Source organism: Bombina bombina, chromosome 5 (assembly GCF_027579735.1).
Source record: "Bombina bombina isolate aBomBom1 chromosome 5, aBomBom1.pri, whole genome shotgun sequence".
NCBI classification, from domain to species: Eukaryota; Metazoa; Chordata; class Amphibia; order Anura; family Bombinatoridae; genus Bombina; species Bombina bombina.
Genome location: NC_069503.1, coordinates 167,020,416 through 167,042,783, shown reverse-complemented (window position 1 = coordinate 167,042,783; position 22,368 = coordinate 167,020,416). Strand labels below are relative to the sequence as shown.

Here is a 22,368-nt window from a genome sequence, read left to right as displayed (position 1 = left end):
CCAATGCACCAGAGGATTCTGGGTAAGATATGCAAATTCTGATTGCTTCTGATACAGTGTTAAAACACAACAATCCCCTTCTGGGGTAAGTGCAGCAGAACCAAAAGGGTATTGCTGTGTTTTTGTCTATTGCTATTACTTTTATGAAATGGAGGATTTTAATCTATTGCTATTATCTTTACCATATCTTAAATGTGTTTTCACACAGGGCAAGTTGATAAATAAAAAGTTTCAATACCTGGTTTATTTGTTTACTTCAGTTCTCCTTGTCTTATATTACATTTTTTATGAAGATGTGAAACCATACAGTGTGAAAAAATATGCAACAATTGAGGAAATCAGAAAGAGGACAGATATTTTTAATGACAGTGTATTGTAGTTTTTCTTTGAATGACATTTATGATCTTATTATAGCAATATATGTATAGACATTTTTCATACACCTGCCCATACCTCCGTGGGACTATAAGTTACTGTGAAAATATGGTCATGATACGGGCGAAGAACGCCTTCTGCAGGACTTAAGGTAAATGCTGTGTTTGTGTCTGGGAATAGTTTGATTGTCTCGTGTTCCTGTTCTTCTAGTAATGAGTCTTGTGAATCAGGTTTCATTATCTGCCAATAAAAAGGGAGTTCCACGTGTCTGGAAAAAAATGCAATTAAATTATTATTTTTTTACAAAAAAGGTAAGTTAAAGATGTTGAAATTGCTAGTGAAATTAACAGCAAATACATGTTTGGATTAGCATGCATATTACAAGGTGAAAATTTTTTTTTTTCTTTTTAAATTTAAATACATATATACAGTCATGGCCAAAAATAATGGCACCCCTGCAATTACAAATATTTAGACATTCTCATGTTTATTTTTTTTGTTTGTATTGGTATGACACAAAAATTTGGAGGAAAAAAAAGAGCCAAATCGGACACATTCCACGCAAAACTCAAAAAATGGACTGGACAAAATTATTGGTACCTTCTCAAAATTGTAAGAAATAATTGCATTCCAAGTTTGTAATGCTCCTGTAATTTGTAATAAAACTCACACCAAGATTTTAAGTTGTGTGCTAAACCGGGTGTGTAAAAAAATGAGCGGTATCTCACTCTCCATAGCGCTGCCATTACAAGTTACTGAAAAAACAGAATTTATGCTTACCTGATAAATTACTTTCTCCAACGGTGTGTCCGGTCCACAGCGTCATCCATTACTTGTGGGATATTCTCCTCCCCTACAGGGAAAGGCAAGGAGAGCACACAGCAAGAGCTGTCCATATAGCTCCCCCTCTGGCTCCGCCCCCCAGTCATTCGACCGACGGTTAGGAGAAAAAGGAGAAACTATAGGGTGCCGTGGTGACTGTAGTGTATAAAGAAAAAGAAAATTTTTTTCAAACCTGATTAAAAAAACCAGGGCTGGCCGTGGACCGGACACACCGTTGGAGAAAGTAATTTATCAGGTAAGCATAAATTCTGTTTTCTCCAACATTGGTGTGTCCGGTCCACGGCGTCATCCATTACTTGTGGGAACCAATACCAAAGCTTTAGGACACGGATGAAGGGAGGGAGCAAATCAGGTTACCTAAACAGAAGGCACCACGGCTTGCAAAACCTTTCTCCCAAAAACAGCCTCCGAAGAAGCAAAAATATCAAATTTGTAAAATTTGGCAAAAGTGTGCAGAGAAGACCAAGTCGCTGCCTTACATATCTGATTAACAGAAGCCTCGTTCTTGAAGGCCCATGTGGAAGCCACAGCCCTAGTGGAATGAGCTGTGATTCGTTCAGGAGGCTGCTGTCCGGCAGTCTCATAAGCCAATCGGATAATGCTTTTCAGCCAGAAAGAAAGAGAGGTAGCAATAGCTTTTTGTCCTCTCCTCTTACCAGAGTAAACGACAAACAAGGATGAGGTTTGTCTAAAATTCTTTGTTGCTTCTAAATAGAACTTTAAAGCACGGACTACATCTAAATTGTGTAACAAACGTTCCTTCTTTGAAACTGGATTCGGGCACAGAGAAGGAACAACTATTTCCTGGTTAAAATTCTTGTTGGAAACAACTTTTGGAAGAAAACCAGGCTTGGTACGCAAAATAACCTTATCTGAATGGAACACCAGATAGGGTGGATCACACTGCAAAGCAGATAAGTCAGAAACTCTTCTAGCAGAAGAAATAGCAACCAAAAACAGAACTTTCCAAGATAGCAACTTGATATCTATGGAATGTAAGGGTTCAAACGGAACCCCCTGAAGAACTGAAAGAACTAAATTTAGACTCCAAGGAGGAGTCAAGGGTCTGTAAACAGGTTTGATTCTGACCAAAGCCTGTACAAAAGCTTGTACCTCTGGCACAGCTGCCAGTCGTTTGTATAACAAGACAGATAAAGCAGAAATCTGTCATTTTAGAGAACTCGCTGACAATCCCTTATCCAAACCTTCTTGGAGAAAGGAGAGGATCTTAGGAATTTTAATCTTATTCCAGGAGAATCCCTTGGATTCACACCAACAGATATATCTTTTCCATATTTTATGGTAAATCTTTCTAGACACAGGTTTTCTGGCTTGGACCAGAGTATCTATCACTGAATCTGAAAACCCACGCTTGGATAAAATCAAACGTTCAATTTCCAAGCAGTCAGCTGCAGAGAAATTAGATTTGGATGTTCGAATGGACCTTGTACTAGAAGATCCTGTCTCAAAGGTAGCTTCCATGGTGGAGCCGATGACATATTCACCAGGTCTGCATACCAAGTCCTGCGCGGCCACGCAGGAGCTATCAGAATCACTGAGGCCTTCTCCTGTTTGATCCTGGCTACAAGCCTGGGAAGGAGAGGGAACGGTGGAAACGCATAAGCTAGGTTGAACGACCAAGGCGCCACTAATGCATCCACTAGAGTGGCCTTGGGATCCCTGGATCTGGACCCGTAGCAAGGAACCTTGAAGTTCTGACGAGACGCCATCAGATCCATGTCTGGAATGCCCCATAATTGAGTCAACTGGGCAAACACCTCCGGGTGAAGTTCCCACTCCCCCGGATAGAAAATCTGACGACTCAGATAATCCGCCTCCCAGTTGTCTACTCCTGGGATGTGGATTGCAGATAGGTGGCAGGAGTGATCCTCCGCCCATTTGATGATCTTGGATACCTCTCTCATCGCCAAGGAACTCCTTGTTCCTCCCTGATGGTTGATGTAAGCTACAGTCGTCATGTTATCTGACTGGAATCTTATGTATCCGGCCTTCGATAGATGAGGCCAAGCCCGGAGAGCATTGAATATCGCTCTCAGTTCCAGGATGTTGATCGGGAGAAGAGACTCTTCCCGAGACCATAAACCCTGAGTTTTCAGGGAATCCCAGACCGCGCCCCAGCCTGATAGACTGGCGTTGGTCGTGACAATGACCCACTTTGGTCTGCAGAAACTCATTCCCTGAGACAGGTGATCCTGTCTACTGGAGCATGCACAGTTGTAATGGTCTTAGATGAATTCGAGCAAAAGGAACTATGTCCATTGCTGCAACCATCAACCCTACTACTTCCATGCACTGAGCTATGTAAGGCTGCAGAATAGAGAGAAGAACTTGACAAGCGTTTAGAAGCTTTGACTTTCTGACTTCTGTCAGGAAGATCTACATTTCAAAAGAATCTATTATTGTTCCCAAAACGGGAACTCTTGTCGACGGAGACAGGGAACTCTTTTCTATGTTCACCTTCCACCCGTGAGATCTGAGAAAGGCTAGAACAATGTCTGTATGAGCCTTTGCCTTGGAAAGAGACGACGCTTGAATAAGAATGTCGTCCAGATAAGGTGCCACTGCAATGCCCCTTGGTCTTAGAACCGCTAGAAGGGACCCGAGCACCTTTGTGAAAATTCTGGGAGCAGTGCCTAGTCCGAAAGGGAGAGCCACAAACTGATAATGTTTGTCCAGAAAGGCGAACCTTAGGAACTGATGATGATCTTTGTGGATAGGAATATGTAGATACGCATCCTTTAAATCCACGGTAGTCATATATATTGACCCTCCTGGATTGTAGGTAAAATTGTTCGAATGGTTTCCATTTTGAACGATGGAACTCTGAGAAATTTGTTTAGAATTTTTAAATCCAGAATTGGTCTGAAAGTTCCCTCTTTTTTGGGAACTACAAACAGATTTGAGTAAAAACCCCTGACCTTGTTCCACAGTTGGAACTGGGTGAATCACTCCCATCTTTAACAGGTCTTCTACACAATGTAAGAATGCCTGTCTACTTATTTGGTTTGAAGATAAGTGAGAAATGTGGAACCTTCCCCTTGGGGGTAGTTCCTTGAATTCTAGAAGATAACCCTGAGAGACTATTTCTAGTGTCCAGGGATCCTGAACATCTCTTGCCCAAGCCTGAGCAAAGAGAGAGAGTCTGCCCCCTACTAGATCCGGTCCCGGATCGGGGGCTACCCCTTCATGCTGTCTTGGTAGCAGCAGCAGGCTTCTTGGCCTGTTTACCCTTATTCCAGTCTTGCATTGGTTTCCAAGCTGGTTTAGTCTGGGAAGTGTTACCCTCTTGTCTAGAGGCTGCCGAGTTAGAAGCCGGTCCGTTCCTGAAATTGCGAAAGGAACGAAAATTGGACTTATTCTTAGCCTTGAAAGGCCTATTCTGTGGGAGGGCATGGCCCTTTCCCCCAGTGATGTCTGAAATAATTTCTTTCAATTCTGGCCCAAAAAGGGTCTTACCTTTGAAAGGGATATTAAGCAATTTTGTCTTGGAAGATACATCCGCCGACCAAGACTTTAGCCAGAGCGCTCTGCGCGCCACAATTGCAAACTCTGAATTTTTCGCCGCTAATCTCGCTAACTGCAAAGCGGCGTCTAAAATAAAGGAATTAGCTAACTTAAGTGCGTGAATTCTGTCCATGACTTCCTCATACGGAGTCTCCCTACTGAGCGACTTTTCCAGTTCCTCGAACCAGAACCACGCCGCTGTAGTGACAGGAATAATGCACGAAATAGGTTGAAGGAGGTAACCTTGCTGTACAAAAATCTTTTTAAGCAAACCCTCCAATTTTTTATCCATAGGATCTTTGAAAACACAATTGTCCTCAATGGGAATGGTCGTGCGTTTGGCTAGTGTAGAAACCGCCCCCTCGACCTTAGGGACTGTTTGCCATATGTCCTTCCTGGGGTCGACCATAGGGAACAATTTCTTAAATATAGGAGGAGGGACAAAAGGTATGCCTGGCTTCTCCCACTCCTTATTCACTATGTCAGCCACCCGTTTAGGTATCGGAAAGGCATCAGGGTGCACCGGGACCTCTAGGAACTTGTCCATCTTGCACAAGTTTTCTGGGATGACCAGATTGTCACAATCATCCAGAGTAGATAGCACCTCCTTAAGTAATGCGCGGAGATGCTCTGATTTAAATTTAAATGTCACAACATCAGGTTCTGCCTGCTGAGAAATTCTTCCTGTATCAGAAATTTCTCCATCTGACAAACCCTCCCTCACTGCCACTTCAGACTGTTGTGAGGGTATGACAGAAAAATTATCATCAGCGCCCTCCTGCTCTACAGTGTTTAAAACAGAGCAATCACGCTTTCTCTGAAATGCCGGCATTTTGGATAAAATATTAGCTATGGAGTTATCCATTACTGCCGTCAATTGTTGCATAGTAACAAGCATTGGCGCGCTAGAAGTACTAGGGGTCGCCTGCGTGGGCATAACTGGTATAGACACAGAAGGAGAAGATGTAGAACTATCTCTACTTCCTTCATCTGAGGAATCATCCTGGGCAACCTTACTATTTGTGACAATACTGTCCTCACTGTGTTTGGACGCTATGGCACAATTATCACATATATTTGAAGGGGGAACCACATTGGCTTCCATACATACAGAACATGATCTATCTGAAGGTACAGACATGTTAAACAGGCTTAAACTGGTTAATAAAGTACAAAAAACATTTTAAAACAAAACCGTTACTGTCACTTTAAATGTTAAACAGGGCACACTTTATTACTGAATATGTGAAAAACTATGAAGGAATTATCCAATCTTTACCAAATTCACCACAGTGTCTTAATGCATTCAAAGTATTGCACCCCAATTTTCAAGCTGTTAACCCTTAAAATGTGGAAACCGGAGCCGTTTGCAATTTTAACCCCACTACAGTCCCAGCCACAGCCTTTGTTGTGACTTCAACTATCCTAGGGGGGTATTTCAAGCCTTCGAGGAACGTTTTCAGTGGACACCAGACCCTCTCACATGCATCTGCATGCACTGTACTTAAAAGAAACTGCGCAATAATGGCACGAAAATGAGGCTCTGCCTAATACAGTGAAAGGCCCTTCCTGACTGGGAAGGTGTCTTAACTAGTGCCTGGCGATAAAAAACGTTCCCCAAATAATAAAAGTGTGAAATCCACTTAAAACTTTAAATAAAAACTTAAATAAACAATCCATTTAGCCCTTAAGAGTGTCCACCAGTTAATAGCCCATAATAAGCCCTTTATTCTTTCTAAGTCTAAGAAAATGGCTTACCGATCCGCATGAGGGAAAAATGACAGCCTTCCAGCATTACACAGTCTTGTTAGAAAATGGCTAGTCATACCTTGAGCAGAAAAGTCTGCAAACTGTTCCCCCCAACTGAAGTTCTCTCATCTCAACAGTTCTGTGTGGGAACAGCAATCGATTTTAGTTACTGCTGCTAAAATCATACTCCTCTTTTAAACAGAACTCTTCATCTCTTTCTGTTTCAGAGTAAATAATACATACCAGCACTATTTTAAAATAACAAACTCTTGATAGAAGAAATAAAAAACTACAACTAACACCACAAACTCCTCACCATCCCAGTGGAGATGCTACTTGTTCAGGAGAATGACTGGGGGGCGGAGCCAGAGGGGGAGCTATATGGACAGCTCTTGCTGTGTGCTCTCCTTGCCTTTCCCTGTAGGGGAGGAGAATATCCCACAAGTAATGGATGACGCCGTGGACCGGACACACCAATGTTGGAGAAAACTTATTTTGTTGTGCGGTATGGTGCGTTAAGCTCTATACCGCACAAAACCCAAGGCCTGATTTGACATGCTCGTGCACGTTTTCCCCCATAGACATCAATGGAGATAAAGTGTTAGAAAAAACTAACAGCTGCGATCACTAGAACGCATTCCCTATTGATTTCTATGGGGAAGAGAAAGTCTTGTCTAAATACCCCTAATCCACCGCCCGACATCGCCGACACTGAATAAAGTTATTAAACCCTAAACCGCCGCCCTTGACATCGTCGGCACTAAATAAACCTTTTAACCTTTTAACCCTTAAACTGCCGACCCCTCACATCGCTACTACTATAATAAAGTTATTAACCCCTAAACCGCCGGCCCCCCACATCACAACTACTATAATAAAGCTATTAACCATAAACCACCACCCCCACATCGCTACTACTATAATAAAGTTATTAACCCCTAAACCCGCCAGCCCCCCACATCGCAACACACTAAATTAAACTATTAACCCCTAAACCTAACTATCTCCTATACCTTAAATTAAATTTACAATATAACTATCTTAAAATAAATAAAAACTTACCTGTGAAATAAAAAAAAAACTAAGCTTAAACTATAAATTAACCTAACATTACTATATTAAAAAAAAAATAGCAAAAAAAAAAAACCTAAGTTACAAAATGAAAAAATCCTAACACTACAAAAAAATTAAAAAAACCTAACATTACAAAAAAAACACTAAAATTACGAAAAATAACAAAAAACCTAACATTACAAAAAAACATAATTTATGCTTACCTGATAAATTCCTTTCTCCTGTAGTGTAGTCAGTCCATGGGTCATCCATTACTTATGGAATATATCTCTTCCTAACAGGAAACTGCAAGAGAATTACCCAGCAGAGCTGCTATATAGCTCCTCCCCTCACATATCATACTCAGTCATTCGACCAAAGCAGACGAGAAAGGAGGAACCATAGGGTACAGTGGTGACTGGAGTTTAATTAAAATTTAGACCTGCCGTAAAAACAGGGCGGGCCGTGGACTGACTACACTACAGGAGAAAGGAATTTATCAGGTAAGCATAAATTATGTTTTCTCCTGTTAAGTGTAGTCAGTCCACGGGTCATCCATTACTTATGGAATACCAATACCAAAGCTAAAGTACACGGATGAAGGGAGGGACAAGGCAGGAACATTAAACAGAAGGAACCACTGCCTGAAGTACCTTTCTCCCAAAAATAGCCTCCGACGAAGCAAAAGTGTCAAATTTGTAAAATTTTGAAAAAGTGTGAAGCGAAGACCAAGTCGCAGCCTTGCAAATCTGTTCAACAGAGGCCTCATTTTTAAAGGCCCAGGTGGAAGCCACAGCTCTAGTAGAATGAGCTGTAATCCTTTCAGGAGGCTGCTGTCCAGCAGTCTCATAGGCTAAGCGTATTATGCTACGAAGCCAAAAAGAGAGAGAGGTAGCCGAAGCCTTTTGACCTCTCCTCTGTCCAGAGTAAACGACAAACAGGGAAGAAGTTTGACGAAAATCCTTAGTTGCCTGCAAATAGAATTTCAGGGCACGGACTACGTCCAGATTATGCAAAAGTCGTTCCTTCTTTGAAGAAGGGTTAGGACACAGAGATGGAACAACAATCTCTTGATTGATATTCCTGTTAGTAACTACCTTAGGTAAGAACCCAGGTTTAGTACGCAGGACTACCTTGTCTGAATGAAAAATCAGATAAGGAGAATCACAATGTAAGGCAGATAACTCAGAGACTCTTCGAGCCAAGGAAATAGCCATCAAAAACAGAACTTTCCAAGATAACAGCTTGATATCAATGGAATGAAGGGGCTCAAATGGAACGCCTTGAAGAACATTAAGAACTAAGTTTAAGCTCCACGGCGGAGCAACAGACTTAAACACAGGCTTAATCCTAGTTAAAACCTGACTGAAAGCCTGAACGTCTGGAACTTCAGCCAGACGTTTGTGTAGAAGAATAGACAGAGCAGAAATCTGTCCCTTTAACAAACTAGTAGATAAGCCCTTTTCTAAACCCTCTTGTAGAAAGGACAATATCCTAGGAATCCTAACCTTACTCCATGAGTAACTCTTGGATTCGCACCAATGTAAATATTTACGCCATATCTTATGGTAAATTTTTCTGGTAACAGGCTTCCTAGCCTGTATTAAGGTATCAATAACCGACTCCGAGAAGCCACGCTTTGATAGAATCAAGCGTTCAATCTCCATGCAGTCAGCCTCAGAGAAATTAGATTTGGATGTTTGAAAGGACCCTGAATTAGAAGGTCCTGTCTCAGAGGCAGAGACCACGGTGGACAGGACGACATGTCCACTAGGTCTGCATACCAGGTCCTGCGTGGCCACGCAGGCGCTATCAGAATCACCGAAGCTCTCTCCTTTTTGATCTTGGCAATCAAACGAGGAAGCATCGGGAATGGTGGAAACACATAAGCCATGTTGAAGACCCAAGGGGCTGTCAGAGCATCTATCAGCACCGCTCCCGGGTCCCTGGACCTGGATCCGTAACAAGGAAGCTTGGCGTTCTGACGAGACGCCATGAGATCCAGATCTGGTTTGCCCCAACGACGAATCAGTTGAGCAAAGACCTCCGGATGAAGCTCCCACTCCCCCGGATGAAAAGTCTGGCGACTTAGAAAATCCGCCTCCCAGTTCTCCACGCCTGGGATGTAGATCGCTGACAGGTGGCAAGAGTGAGACTCTGCCCAGCGAATTATCTTTGAGACTTCCAACATCGCTAGGGAACTTCTGGTTCCCCCTTGATGGTTGATGTAAGCCACAGTCGTGATGTTGTCCGACTGAAATCTGATGAACCTCAGAGTTGCTAACTGAGGCCAAGCTAGGAGAGCATTGAATATTGCTCTTAACTCCAGAATATTTATTGGGAGGAGTTTCTCCTCCTGAGTCCATAATCCCTGAGCTTTCAGGGAATTCCAGACTGCTCCCCAGCCTAGAAGGCTGGCGTCTGTTGTTACAATCGTCCAATCTGGCCTGAGAAAGGTCATCCCCTTGGACAGATGTGGCCGAGAAAGCCACCATAGAAGAGAATCTCTGGTCTCTTGATCCAGATTTAGTAGGGGGGACAAATCTGAGTAATCCCCGTTCCACTGACTTAGCATGCACAATTGCAGCGGTCTGAGATGCAGGCGCGCATATGGTACTATGTCCATTGCCGCTACCATTAAGCCGATTACTTCCATGCACTGAGCTACTGACGGGTGTGGCATGGAGTGAAGGACACGGCAAGCATTTAGAAGTTTTAATAACCTGGCCTCTGTCAGGTAAATTTTCATCTCTACAGAATCTATAAGAGTCCCTAGAAAGGGAACTCTTGTAAGTGGTAATAGAGAACTCTTTTCCACGTTCACCTTCCACCCATGCGACCTCAGAAATGCCAGAACTATCTCTGTATGAGACTTGGCAGTTTGAAAACTTGACGCTTGTATCAGAATGTCGTCTAGGTACGGAGTCACCGCTATACCTCGCGGTCTTAGTACCGCCAGAAGTGATCATAGAATTTTTGTAAAGATTCTTGGAGCCGTAGCTAAACCGAAGGGAAGAGCTACAAACTGGTAATGCCTGTCTAGGAAGGCAAATCTCAGATACCGGTAATGGTCCTTGTGAATCGGTATGTGAAGGTAGGCATCCTTTAGATCCACTGTGGTCATGTACTGACCCTCTTAGATCATGGGAAGGATGGTTCGAATAGTTTCCATTTTGAATGATGGAACTCTTAGAAATTTGTTTAGGATTTTTAAGTCCAAGATTGGCCTGAAGGTTCCCTCTTTCTTGGGAACCACAAATAGGTTTGAATAGAATCCCTGCCCGTGTTCCGTCCGCGGAACTGGGTGGATTACCCCCATTAGTAAGAGGTCTTGTACACAGCGTAGAAACGCCTCTTTCTTTATTTGGTTTGCTGATAACCTTGAAAGATGAAATCTCCCCCGTGGAGGAGAAGTTTTGAAGTCCAGGAGATATCCCTGAGATATGATCTCCAACGCCCAGGGATCCTGGACATCTCTTGCCCAAGCCTGGGCGAAGAGAGAAAGTCTGCCCCCCACTAGATCCGTTTCCGGATAGGGGGCCCTCTCTTCATGCTGTTTTGGGGGCAGTAGCAGGTTTCTTGGCCTGCTTGCCCCTGTTCCAGGACTGGTTAACTTTCCAGCCCTGTCTGTAACGAGCAACAGCTCCTTCCTGTTTTGGAGCGGAGGAAGTTGATGCTGCTCCTGCCTTGAAGTTACGAAAGGCACGAAAATTAGACTGTTTGGCCTTTGATTTGGCCCTGTCCTGAGGTAGAGCCCTCCCGTAATGTCAGCAATAATTTCTTTCAAGCCGGGCCCGAATAAGGTCTGCCCTTTGAAAGGAATATTAAGCAATTTAGATTTAGAAGTCACGTCAGCTGACCAGGATTTAAGCCATAGCGCTCTGCGCGCTTGGATGGCGAATCCGGAGTTCTTAGCCGTAAGTTTGGTTAAATGCACAACGGCATCAGAAACAAATGCGTTAGCTAGCTTAAGTGTCTTAAGCTTGTTGATTATTTCATCCAATGGAGCTGAGCGAATGGCCTCTTCCAGAGACTCAAACCAGAATGCTGCCGCAGCAGTGACAGGCGCAATGCATGCGAGGGGCTGTAAAATAAAACCTTGTTGAACAAACACTTTCTTAAGGTAACCCTCTAATTTTTTATCCATTGGATCTGAAAAGGCACAACTATCCTCCACCGGGATAGTGGTACGCTTAGCTAAAGTAGAAACTGCTCCCTCCACCTTAGGGACCGTCTGCCATAAGTCTCGTGTGGTGGCGTCAATAGGAAACATTTTCCTAAATATGGGAGGAGGGGTAAAAGGCACACCCGGTCTATCTCACTCCTTGCTAATAATCTCTGTAAGCCTTTTTGGTATAGGAAATACGTCAGTACACACCGGTACCGCATAGTATCTATCCAACCTACATAATTTCTCTGGAATTGCAACCGTGTTACAATCATTCAGAGCCGCTAATACCTCCCCTAGCAATGTGCGGAGGTTCTCTAGCTTAAATTTAAAATTGGAAATCTCTGAATCCAGTCTCCCTGGATCAGATCCGTCACCCACAGAATGAAACTCTCCGTCCTCACGTTCTGCAAACTGTGACGCAGTATCTGACATGGCTCTCATCTCATCCGCGCGCTCTATCCTTAACCCAGAGCTATCGCGCTTGCCTCTTAATTCTGGCAACTTAGATAATACTTCTGTCATAACAGTAGCCATGTCTTGCAAAGTGATTTGTAAGGGCCTCCCTGATGTACTTGGCGCCAAAAAATCACGCACCTCCTGAGCGGGAGGTGAAGGTACTGACACGTGAGGAGAGTTAGTCGGCATAACTTCCCCCTCGTCATCTGGTGATAATTTCTTTACATGTAAAGATTGACTTTTATTTAAAGTAGCATCAATGCAATTAGTACACAAATTTCTATTGGGCTCCACATTGGCCTTTAAACATAGTGAACAAAGAGATTCATCTGAGTCAGACATGTTTAAACAAACTAGCAATGAGACTAGCAAACTTGGAAATACTTTTCAAAATTAATTTACAAGCAATATAAAAAACGTTACTGTGCCTTTAAGAAGCACAGAAAAACTGACACAGTTGAAATAACAATGACCAAAATAGTTATAGCAACCAAATTTTCACAGTAAATGTATTAAGTTAGCAAAGGATTGCACCCACCAGCAAATGGATGATTAACCCCTTAGTACCCAAAAACGGATAACAATTATATAATTAACGTTTTTCTCACAGTCAAATACACTGTCACAGGACTGCTGTGCCTGATTACCTCCCTCAAAATGGATTTTGAAGACCCCTGAGCTCTCTAGAGACGATCTGGATCATGGAGGATGAAGTAGACAGACTGTGACTGAATTTTTACTGCGCAAAAAAGCGCTAAAATAGGCCCCTCCCACTCATATTACAACAGTGGGGAAGCTCAGAAACTGTTTCTATGCAGAAAACAAAAATGGCCATGTGGTAAAAATCATGCCCTAATAAGTTTTATCACCAAGTACCTCACAAAAACGATTAACAAGCCAGTAAACGTTTTAAACATACATTTGAAAGTTATGTATTATTATTAATAAGCCTGCTACCAGTCGTTTTTACTGCAGTTAAGGCTCATACATTATTTCAGTATTAACAGTATTTTCAGAGTCAATTCCATTCCTTAGAAAAATACATTCAGTGTACACACACTCATCAGCCTAATACCAGTCGCTATCACTGCATTTAAGGCTGAACTTACTTTACAATGGTATCAGCAGTATTTTCTCAGTCAATTCCATTCCTCAGAAAATAAATTACTGCACATACCTCATTTGTTGCAGGGGAGCCCTGCATGCTATTCCCCTTCTCTGAAGTTACCTCACTCCTCAGATGAGAAACAGCCAGTGGATCTTAGTTACGTCTGCTAAGACCATAGAAAAAAAACCCAGGCAGATTCTTCTTCTAATGCTGCCTGAGAATAAACAGCACACTCCGGTGCCATTTAAAAATAACAAACTTTTGATTGTAGAAATAAACTAAGTTAAAAAACACCACAGATCTCTCACAGCTTCCTTTTTAGTTAGGCTGCAAGAGAATGACTGAGTATGATATGTGAGGGGAGGAGCTATATAGCAGCTCTGCTGGGTAATTCTCTTGCAGTTTCCTGTTAGGAAGAGATATATTCCATAAGTAATGGATGACCCGTGGACTGACTACACTTAACAGGAGAAATAAACACTAAAATTACGAAAAATAAAAAAACACTAAGATTACAAAAAATAAAGAAATTATCCAAAATAATAAAAATTAAACCTAATCTAATAGCCCTATAAAAACAAAAAAGCCACCCCAAAATAAAAACACCCCCTAACCTAACAATAAACTACCAATAGCCATTAAAATGGCCTTTTGTAGTTAAACAGCTCTTTTACATTAAAAAAATAATTAAAATGTAAGCAGCTCTCATCCTATTGGCTGATTTAAAATTTTCAGCCAATAGGAATGCAACGGTACCCCAATATAAAAGGGGTACCTTGCATTCAATCCTCGACGATCGAAGGATGAGGATCCTCCACGCTGGATGGCTTCGCAGTCGTTCCACGGTCACCTCTGCTCCACACTGCCTTCACCTTGGATGAAGATAGAAGAGGTCCCCGAGCTTAATGAAGATGTTGCCGCCTGGAAGAAGACCTTCACCGCCGGACTTTTTTTTTTTTTGGGTGTTTTTTTTTTAGATTAGGGCTTTTTTATTTTAATGGGCAGTAAAAGTTGAATGCCCTTTTAAGGGCAATGCCCATACAAAGGCCCCTTTAGGGGCAATCGGTAGCTTAGTTTTTTTTAGACTTTTAGAGTTGTTTTCATTTTGGGGGGGTTGGTTGGGTGGGGGGGTTTACTGTTAGGGGGGACTTTGTAATTTTCTAATGTAAAAGAGCTGTTTAACTTAGGGTAATGCCCTACAAAAGGCCCTTTTAAGGTGACTTTTTTGTTTTTATAGGGCTTTTAGATAAGGTTTAATTTTTATTATTTTGGATAATTTTGTTTATTTTTTTGTAATATTACGGTCAGATTACGAGTTTTGCGGTATGAGGGGTGCGTTGCTAACGTGCACGTTATTGTCTCGCTCACTTACCTACAGCGCTGGTATTACGGGTTTTTACAAACCCGGCGTTAAAAGGCAAGAAGTGAGCGTAGAGGAAAATTGTGCTCCATACTGCAATCCAATACCAGCGCTGCTTAAGTGAGCGGTGAACTGGTTGTACGTGCTCGTGCACGATTTCCCCATAGACATCAATGGGGAGAGCCGGCTGAGAAAAAGTCTAACACCTGCAAAAAAGCAGCGTAAAGCTCAGTAACGCAGCCCCATTGATTCCTATGGGGAAATAAAAGTTATGTGTACAACCTGACACCCTAACATGAACCCTGAGTCTAAACACCCCTAATCTTACACTTATTAACCCCTAATCTGCCGCCCCCGACATCGCTGACACCTACATTATAGTTATTAACCCCTAATCTGCCACTCCAGACATCGCCACCACTATAATAAACATATTAACCCCTCAACCGCCGCACAATCATTAATTAAATAGTATTAACCCCTAATCTTCTGTCCCTAACATCGCCACCACCTACCTACATTTATTAACCCCTAATCTGCCACCCCCAACGTCGCCGCCAATATATTACATTTATTACCCTAACTAACCCTAACACCCCGTAACTTAAATATAATTTAAATAAATCTAAACAAAACCTACTATTATCACCTAAATTATTCTTATTTAAAACTAAATACTTACCTATAAAATAAACCCTAAGTTAGCTACAATATAACTAATAGTTACATTGTATCTAGCTTAGGGTTTGTTTTTATTTTACAGGCAAGTTTGTATTTATTTTAACTAGGTAGAATAGTTATTAAATAGTTATTAACTATTTAATAACTACCTAGCTAAAATAAATACAAATTTACCTGTAAAATAAAACCTAACCTAAGTTACACTAACACCTAACCTAACCCTACAATTAAATAAATTACCTAAATTAAGTACAATTAAATAAAATTAGTTAAATTACAAAAAAACAAACACTAAATTACAGAAAATAAAAAACAAATTACAAGATCTTTAAACTAATTACACCTAATCTAAGACCCCTATCAAAATAAAAAAAGCCCACCCAAAATAAAAAACCCTAGCCTAAACTAAACTATCAATAGCCCTTAAAAGGGCCTTTGCGGGGCATTGCCCCAAAAAAATCAGCTAATTTGCCTGTAAAACAAAATACACACAACCCCCCCAACAGTAAAACCCACCACCCACACAACCAACCCCCCAAATAAAAGCCTAACTAAAAAAACCTAAGCTCCCCATTACCCTGAAAAGGGCATTTGGATGGGCATTGCCCTTAAAAGGGCATTTAGCTCTATTGCTGCCCAAAGCCCTAACCTAAAAATAAAACCCACCCAATACACCCTTAAAAAATCTTAATACTAACCCGGAAGATTCACTTACCGGGAGAAGTCTTCATCAAAGCGGCAAGATGTCCTCAATGAAGCCGGCAGAAGTGGTCCTCCAGACGGGCAGAAGTGGTCCTCCAGATGGGCAGAAGTCTTCATCCAGACGGCATCTTCTATCTTCATCCATCCGGCACAGAGTGGGTCCATCTTCAAGACATCCGGCACGGAGCATAATCTTCTTCCGACGGACTAACGACAAATGAAGGTTCCTTTAAATGATGTCATCCAAGATGGCGTCCCTTAGATTCCGACTGGCTGATAGAATTCTATCAGCCAATCGGAATTAAGGTTGAAAAAATCCTATTGGCTTATTGGTTCAGCCAATAGGATTGAAGTTCAATCCTATTGGCTGATCCAATCAGCCAATAGGATTGAGTTTGCATTCTATTGGCTGGTCCAATCAGCCAACGGAATGCAAGCTCAATCCGATAGGTTTAGTTTAGTAGTAGCGATGTGGGGGGCCAGTGGTTTAAGGGTTAATAGGTTTATTTAGTGTTGGCGATGTGGGTGGGTGGTGGATTAGGGGTTAATAGGTGTAATATAGTATTTGCAATGCGATAGTTTATGGGTGTTAGTGTACTCAAAAGCCATTTTTTTAGTGCGGAATGAAGAGTTGCGTAAAGGCTAAAACGCTTGCGGTATAGATGTACCGCAGCGTCTTGTAATAAGGAAGACCTGCATATTCCGCACGCAATGGTAATTTTTTCAGCAGTATAGCCGTATTGCACCATACCACAAAGCTTGTAATTTAGGTCATAATTCTTTGGTAGTCTTCAGATTTCATAATGCCATGCACAGTCAAGACATCCAGTGCTGTAATTTTTTTTTCGTCTGTCCACAGCACATCCTCCTAAAAGGATTACAGCTTTTTGGTAAAGCCCATTAATCTACTGTTTTCAGAAAAAGAAATGAGGCTTTGAAAGAAAATAATACAATCCCTACAGTCAAACATGTTGGAGGTTCACTGATGTTCTGGGGTTGCTTTGCTGCTTCAGGCACTGGATGTCTTGACTGTGTGGATGGCATTATGCAATCTGAAGACTACCAAAGAATTATGTGAGTTTTATTACAAATTACAGGAGCATCAAAAACTTGGAATGCAATTATTTCTTACAATTTTGAGACGGTGCCAGTAATTTTGTCCAGTCCATTTTTGGAGTTTTGCGAGGAATGTGGCAGAGTTGGCTTTCTTTCTCCACTTTTTTGTGTCACACCAATACAAACAAAAGAAATAAACATAAGAATGCCTAAACATTTGTAATTGCAACAATTTTCTGTGCAAAGTGGTGCATTATCTGACAGAAATGCAGGGGTGCCAATAATTTTGTCCATAACTGTATGTATGTGTGTATATATATATATATATATATATATATATATATATATATATATATATATGCATTTTGTTTGTAAAATATTTATCTATACCTATTTATTTACATATATAAATATATCTATATATATATATATATATATATATATATATATATATATACACACACACACACACACCCATACACAGATACATATAGGAATATATATCTAAAAATAAAAAAAAACATTCTAAGTGAAGAATGAATTCAAGTATTTCTATTAAAAACACATTAAAACGTTAAAAATGAAAACAAATTATATTGCATGTTTAAAGGTATTTTACTGGGAAGGGCTCATAAGTGTTAGCATAGGTTAGAGATATTGCTTATTGCGATTTTTGCTATAATTAGTGCGCCACTTGTAATCTGGCCATAAATAATTACACATATTCTGAAGCTACTTACGTGGCGTTTCTTATAGTAACACATTTCTGTACTGTGGAACACACATTTGCTGGACCAAACTGGATCAAATGACCTGTAGCTACATCTGAAGTTCCCAAAAGCATAGGTCTGTTCTCTAAACCATGACTCACAGACACCAGCTCAAGACCAACAAGTTGTCCAAGTCCTTGTAGTGAAACATAGAATGTATTAATATCTATACAGTACATATTGTACAACTATGCTGTTTGTGTGTGTGTGCTTAGAAAACACTGTGGTCAAATGAAATAGGCCCTCATTTATTTCAAAAACATTGTTTATGTATATTTAACAAATACTATCAACAAAAAGATGAGGGTTAGGGCTAGAGTCTGAGTCAGAACAAGGGAAAGAATAAGGATAAAGAATATAATTTGAGTTAGAACAAAGATAAGCGTTAAGGGCTAAGATCAGAGTTAAGAATAGAGTTTGAATTAGGTTAAGGGTAAGAATTAGGTTGAAAGCTAAATGTTTTATTAGGGTTAGAGTTTGAGTTAAGACAAGGGTAAGAGTAAGGGTTAGAGCTAAAGTTAGGGTTAGAATTTGGGTTAGAACAAGGGTAAGAGTTAGGGTAAAAACTAAACTTAGGTTTAGTCTAGAGTTTGAGTTAGAAAGGGTTAGAGCAAAGTTAAGGTTAGAGTTTGAGTTACAACAAAGATAAGAGTTAGGGTCAGAGCTAAGGAGAGGGCCAGGCTACAGTTTGAGTTAGAATTAGGGTAAGAGTTAGGGTCAGAGCTAAGGTCAGGGTTGTGCTAGGAGTATGAGTTAGGACAAGGGTAAGAGTTAGGGTTAGAACTAAGCTAATGGTTATCCTAGAGTTTGAGTTAGAACATGGGTAAGAGTAAGGCTTAGAGCTAAAGTTAGGGCTAGAGTTTGAGTTAGAACAAGGGTAAGAGTAAGGGTTAGAGCTAAAGTTAGGGTAAGGGCTAGAGTTTGATTTAGAACAAGGGTAAGAGTTAGGGTTAGAACTTAGGGTTAGCCTAGATTTTGCATTAGGACAAGAGTAAAAGTTAGGGTTAGAGATAAAGTTAGGGTTAGGGCTAGAGTTTGAGTTAGAACAAGGGTAAGCGTTAGGGTAAAAACTAAATGTAGGTTTACCCTAGAGTTTGAGTTAGTAAGGGTTAGAGCTAAAGTTAGGGTTAGAGTTTGAGTTACAACAAAGATAAGAGTTAGGGTCAGAGCTAAGGACAGGGCCAGGCTAGAGTTTGAGTTAGAATTAGGGTAAGAGTTAGGACAAGGGTAAAAGTTAGGGTTAGACCTAAGGTCAGGGTTGTGCTAGAGTATGGGTTAGGACAAGGGTAAGAGTTAGGGTTAGAACTAAACTAATGGTCAGCCTAGAGTTTTAGTTAGAACAACGGTAAGAGTAAGGGTTAGAGCTAAAATTAGGGTTAGGGCTAGAGTTTGAGTTAGAACAGGGGTAAGAGTTAGGGTTAGAACTTAGGGTTAGCCTAGAGTTTGAGTTAGGACAAGGGTAAGAGTAAGGGTTAGAGCTACAGTTAGGGTTAGAGTTTTAGTTAGAACAGGGGTAAGAGTTAGGGTTAGAACTTAGGGTTAGCCTAGAGTTTGAGTTAGGACAAAGGTAAGAGTAAGGGTTAGAGCTAAAGTTAGGGTTAGGGCTAGAGTTTGAGTTACAACAAAAGGTAAGAGTTAGGGTGAGAGCTAAAGACAGGGCTAGGATAGAGTTTGAGTTAGGACAAGGGTAAACGTTAGGGTTAGACCTAAAGTCAGGGTTGTGCTAGAGTATGAGTTAGGACAAGGGTAAGTGTTAGGGTTAGACCTAAGCTCAGGATTAGGTCAAGATTTTGAGTTGAGACAATGGTAAGAGTTAGGGTTAGAACTAAACTAAGGGTTAGCCTAGAGTTTGAGTTAGGACAAGGGTAAGAGTAAGGGTTAGAGCTAAAGGTAGGGTTAGGGCAAGAGTTTGGTAAGAGTAAGGGTTAGATTTAAAGTTAAGGTAAGGGCTAGAGTTTAAGTTAGAACAGGGGTAAGAGCTAGGGTTAGAACTTAGGGTTAGCCTAGAGTTTGAGTTAGGACAAGAGTAATAGTAAGGGTTAGAGCTAAAGTTAGGGCTAAAGTTTGAGTTAGAACAGGGGTAAGAGTTAGGGTTAGAACTTAGGGTTAGCCTAGAGTTTGAGTTAGGACAAAGGTAAGAGTAAGGGTTAGAGCTAGAGTTTGAGTTAGAATAGGGGTAAGACATAGGGTTAGAACTAAATGTAGGGTTAGCCTAGAATTTGAGTTAGGAAAAGAGTAGGAGTAAGGGTTAGAGCTAAAGTTAGGGTTGGGGCTAGAGTTTGAGTTACAACAAAGGTAAGAGTTAGGGTCAGAGCTAAGGACAGAGCTTGGGTAGAGTTTGAGTTAGAAATAGGGCAAGAGTTAGGGTTAGAGGTAAGATCAGGGTTAGGGCTAGAGCTAACTTTAGCTCTAACCCTTACTCTTACCCTTGTCCTAACTCAAACTCTAGCCCTAACCCTAAATTTAGTTTTAGCCCTTACTCTTACCCTTATTCTAACAGTAAGGGCTAAAACTAAAGTTAGGGTTAGGGCTAGAGTTTGAGTTAGGACAAGGGTAAGAGTAAGGGTTAAAGCTAGAGACAAAGGATCCAAATGTGGAAGAAGGCAGCCACTTGTGGAAATTTGGCAATTTTCGGAGACAGATTTATTCTTGTGAAAGTTGAACACACTAAGTGCTAGATTACAAATGGAGCAGCATTTAACACTCCCGCTCTCGTGCTAACTCTGCTGAAGTACGTTTTTTGCGCACATCGGATAGCGCTCGTATTACAAGCTGAAAGTAAAAAGTTATCACTGATGTGCTAACTCGATGCACGTAAAAAGCTGAAGTTAAAATATTGCGACCGCATTAACGCATTTCCCTATAGAAGTCATTGGAGCAAGAAAAACAAAATGTATGCTTACCTGATAAATTTCTTTCTTTCTTGTCACGGTGAGTCCATGTATCATTTTAAATTACTGTTGGGAATATTACTCCTGGCCAGCAGGAGAAGGCAAAGAGCACCACAGCAAAGCAGTTAAATATCACTCCCCTACCCACAATCCCCAGTCATTCGACCAAAGGGAAAGGAGAGAAAGGAAGTAACATAAAGTGAAAGTGTCTGAAAATGCAGGGCAGGCCGTGGACTCACCGTGTCAAGAAATAAATTTATTAGGTAAGCATAAATTTCGTTTTCTTTCTAATGACACGGTGAGTCCACAGATCATCTATAACTACTGTTGGGAATCAATACCCAAGCTAGAGGACACAGATGATAAGGGAGGGATAAGACAGGTAACCTAAACAGAAGGCACCGCTGCTTAAAGAACCTTTCTCCCAAAAGAAGCCTCAGCCGAGGCAAAAGTATAGAATTTATAGAATTTGGAAAAAGTGTGCAAAGATGACCAAGTTGCAGCCTTGCAAATCTGTTCCACAGAAGCTTCATTTTTGAAGGCCCAGGAAGAAGAAACAGCCCTCGTGGAATGAGCTGTGATTTTCTCAGGAGGTTGCTGTCCAGCAGTCTCATAAGCCAGCTCCTCAGCAAAAGGGAAGTGAAGTAGCCGTAGCTTTCTGACCCTTGTGTTTTCCCAGAAAAGCAAACAAACAATGCAGAAGATTGACAAAAGTTCTTAATTGCTTGTAAATAAAATTTTAGCGCTCGTACAACATCCAGATTATGTAACAAGCGTTCTTTGTGAGAAGGAGGATTAGGACACAAAGAAGGTACAACAATTTCCTGATTAATATTCTTGACCAAAACAACCGTGGGCAGGAAACCAAACTTAGTACGCAGAACCACCTTACAGAATGGAATATAAGATAAGGGGAATCACACTGTAAAGCAGAGAGTTCAGGAACTCTCTGAGCAGAGGAAATAGCAACAAGAAACAAAACTTTCAAGATAACAATTTAATATCTAAGGCATACATAAGCTCAGACAGTGCCTGTTGTAACACTTTAAGAACAAGGTTAAGACTCCATGGAGGAGTAACAGGTTTAAATACAGGCCAAATTCTGACCAAGGCCTGACAAAACGATTGCACGTCTGGCACATCCGCCAAGCGTTTATGTAACAGAATAGACAACGCCGAAATCTAACCCTTTAGAGTACTTGCCGACAAACCCTTCTCCAGACCATCCTGGAGAAAAGACAAAATCCTCGGAATCCTTACTCTACTCCAAGAGTATCCTTTGAATTCACACCAATACAAATATTTACGCCAGATCTTATGGTAGATCCTGCGAGTTACAGGCTTACGAGCCTGAATCAACGTCTCAATGACAGACTCTGAAAATCCACGCTTAGATAAAAGTAAGCGTTCAATCTCTAAGCAGTCAGCTTCAGAGAAACAAGATTTGGATAAAGGAATGAACCCTGAAGTAGCAGGTCCTTCCTCAGAGGAAGTCTCCAAGGTGGAAAGGATGACATTTCCACTAGATCTGCATACCAAATCCTGCAAGGCCAGGCCAGGGCTATGAGAATTACAGATGCCCTCTCTTGCTTGACTCACGCAATGACTCTTGGAAGGAGAGCGAACGG

At 41.2% G+C, this 22,368-nt stretch overlaps 1 protein-coding gene across 1 annotated transcript in view; it reads right to left on the bottom strand.

Moving 5' to 3' along the window:
- Nucleotides 1-22,368, bottom strand: part of DLEC1 (DLEC1 cilia and flagella associated protein) — a 275,413-nt gene that overhangs the window by 184,899 nt on the left and 68,146 nt on the right. Inside the window, 2 exon segments of the mRNA XM_053715663.1 lie at nucleotides 454-643; nucleotides 17,820-17,985. Of these exon segments, the coding sequence (XP_053571638.1) occupies nucleotides 454-643; nucleotides 17,820-17,985 (356 nt within the window).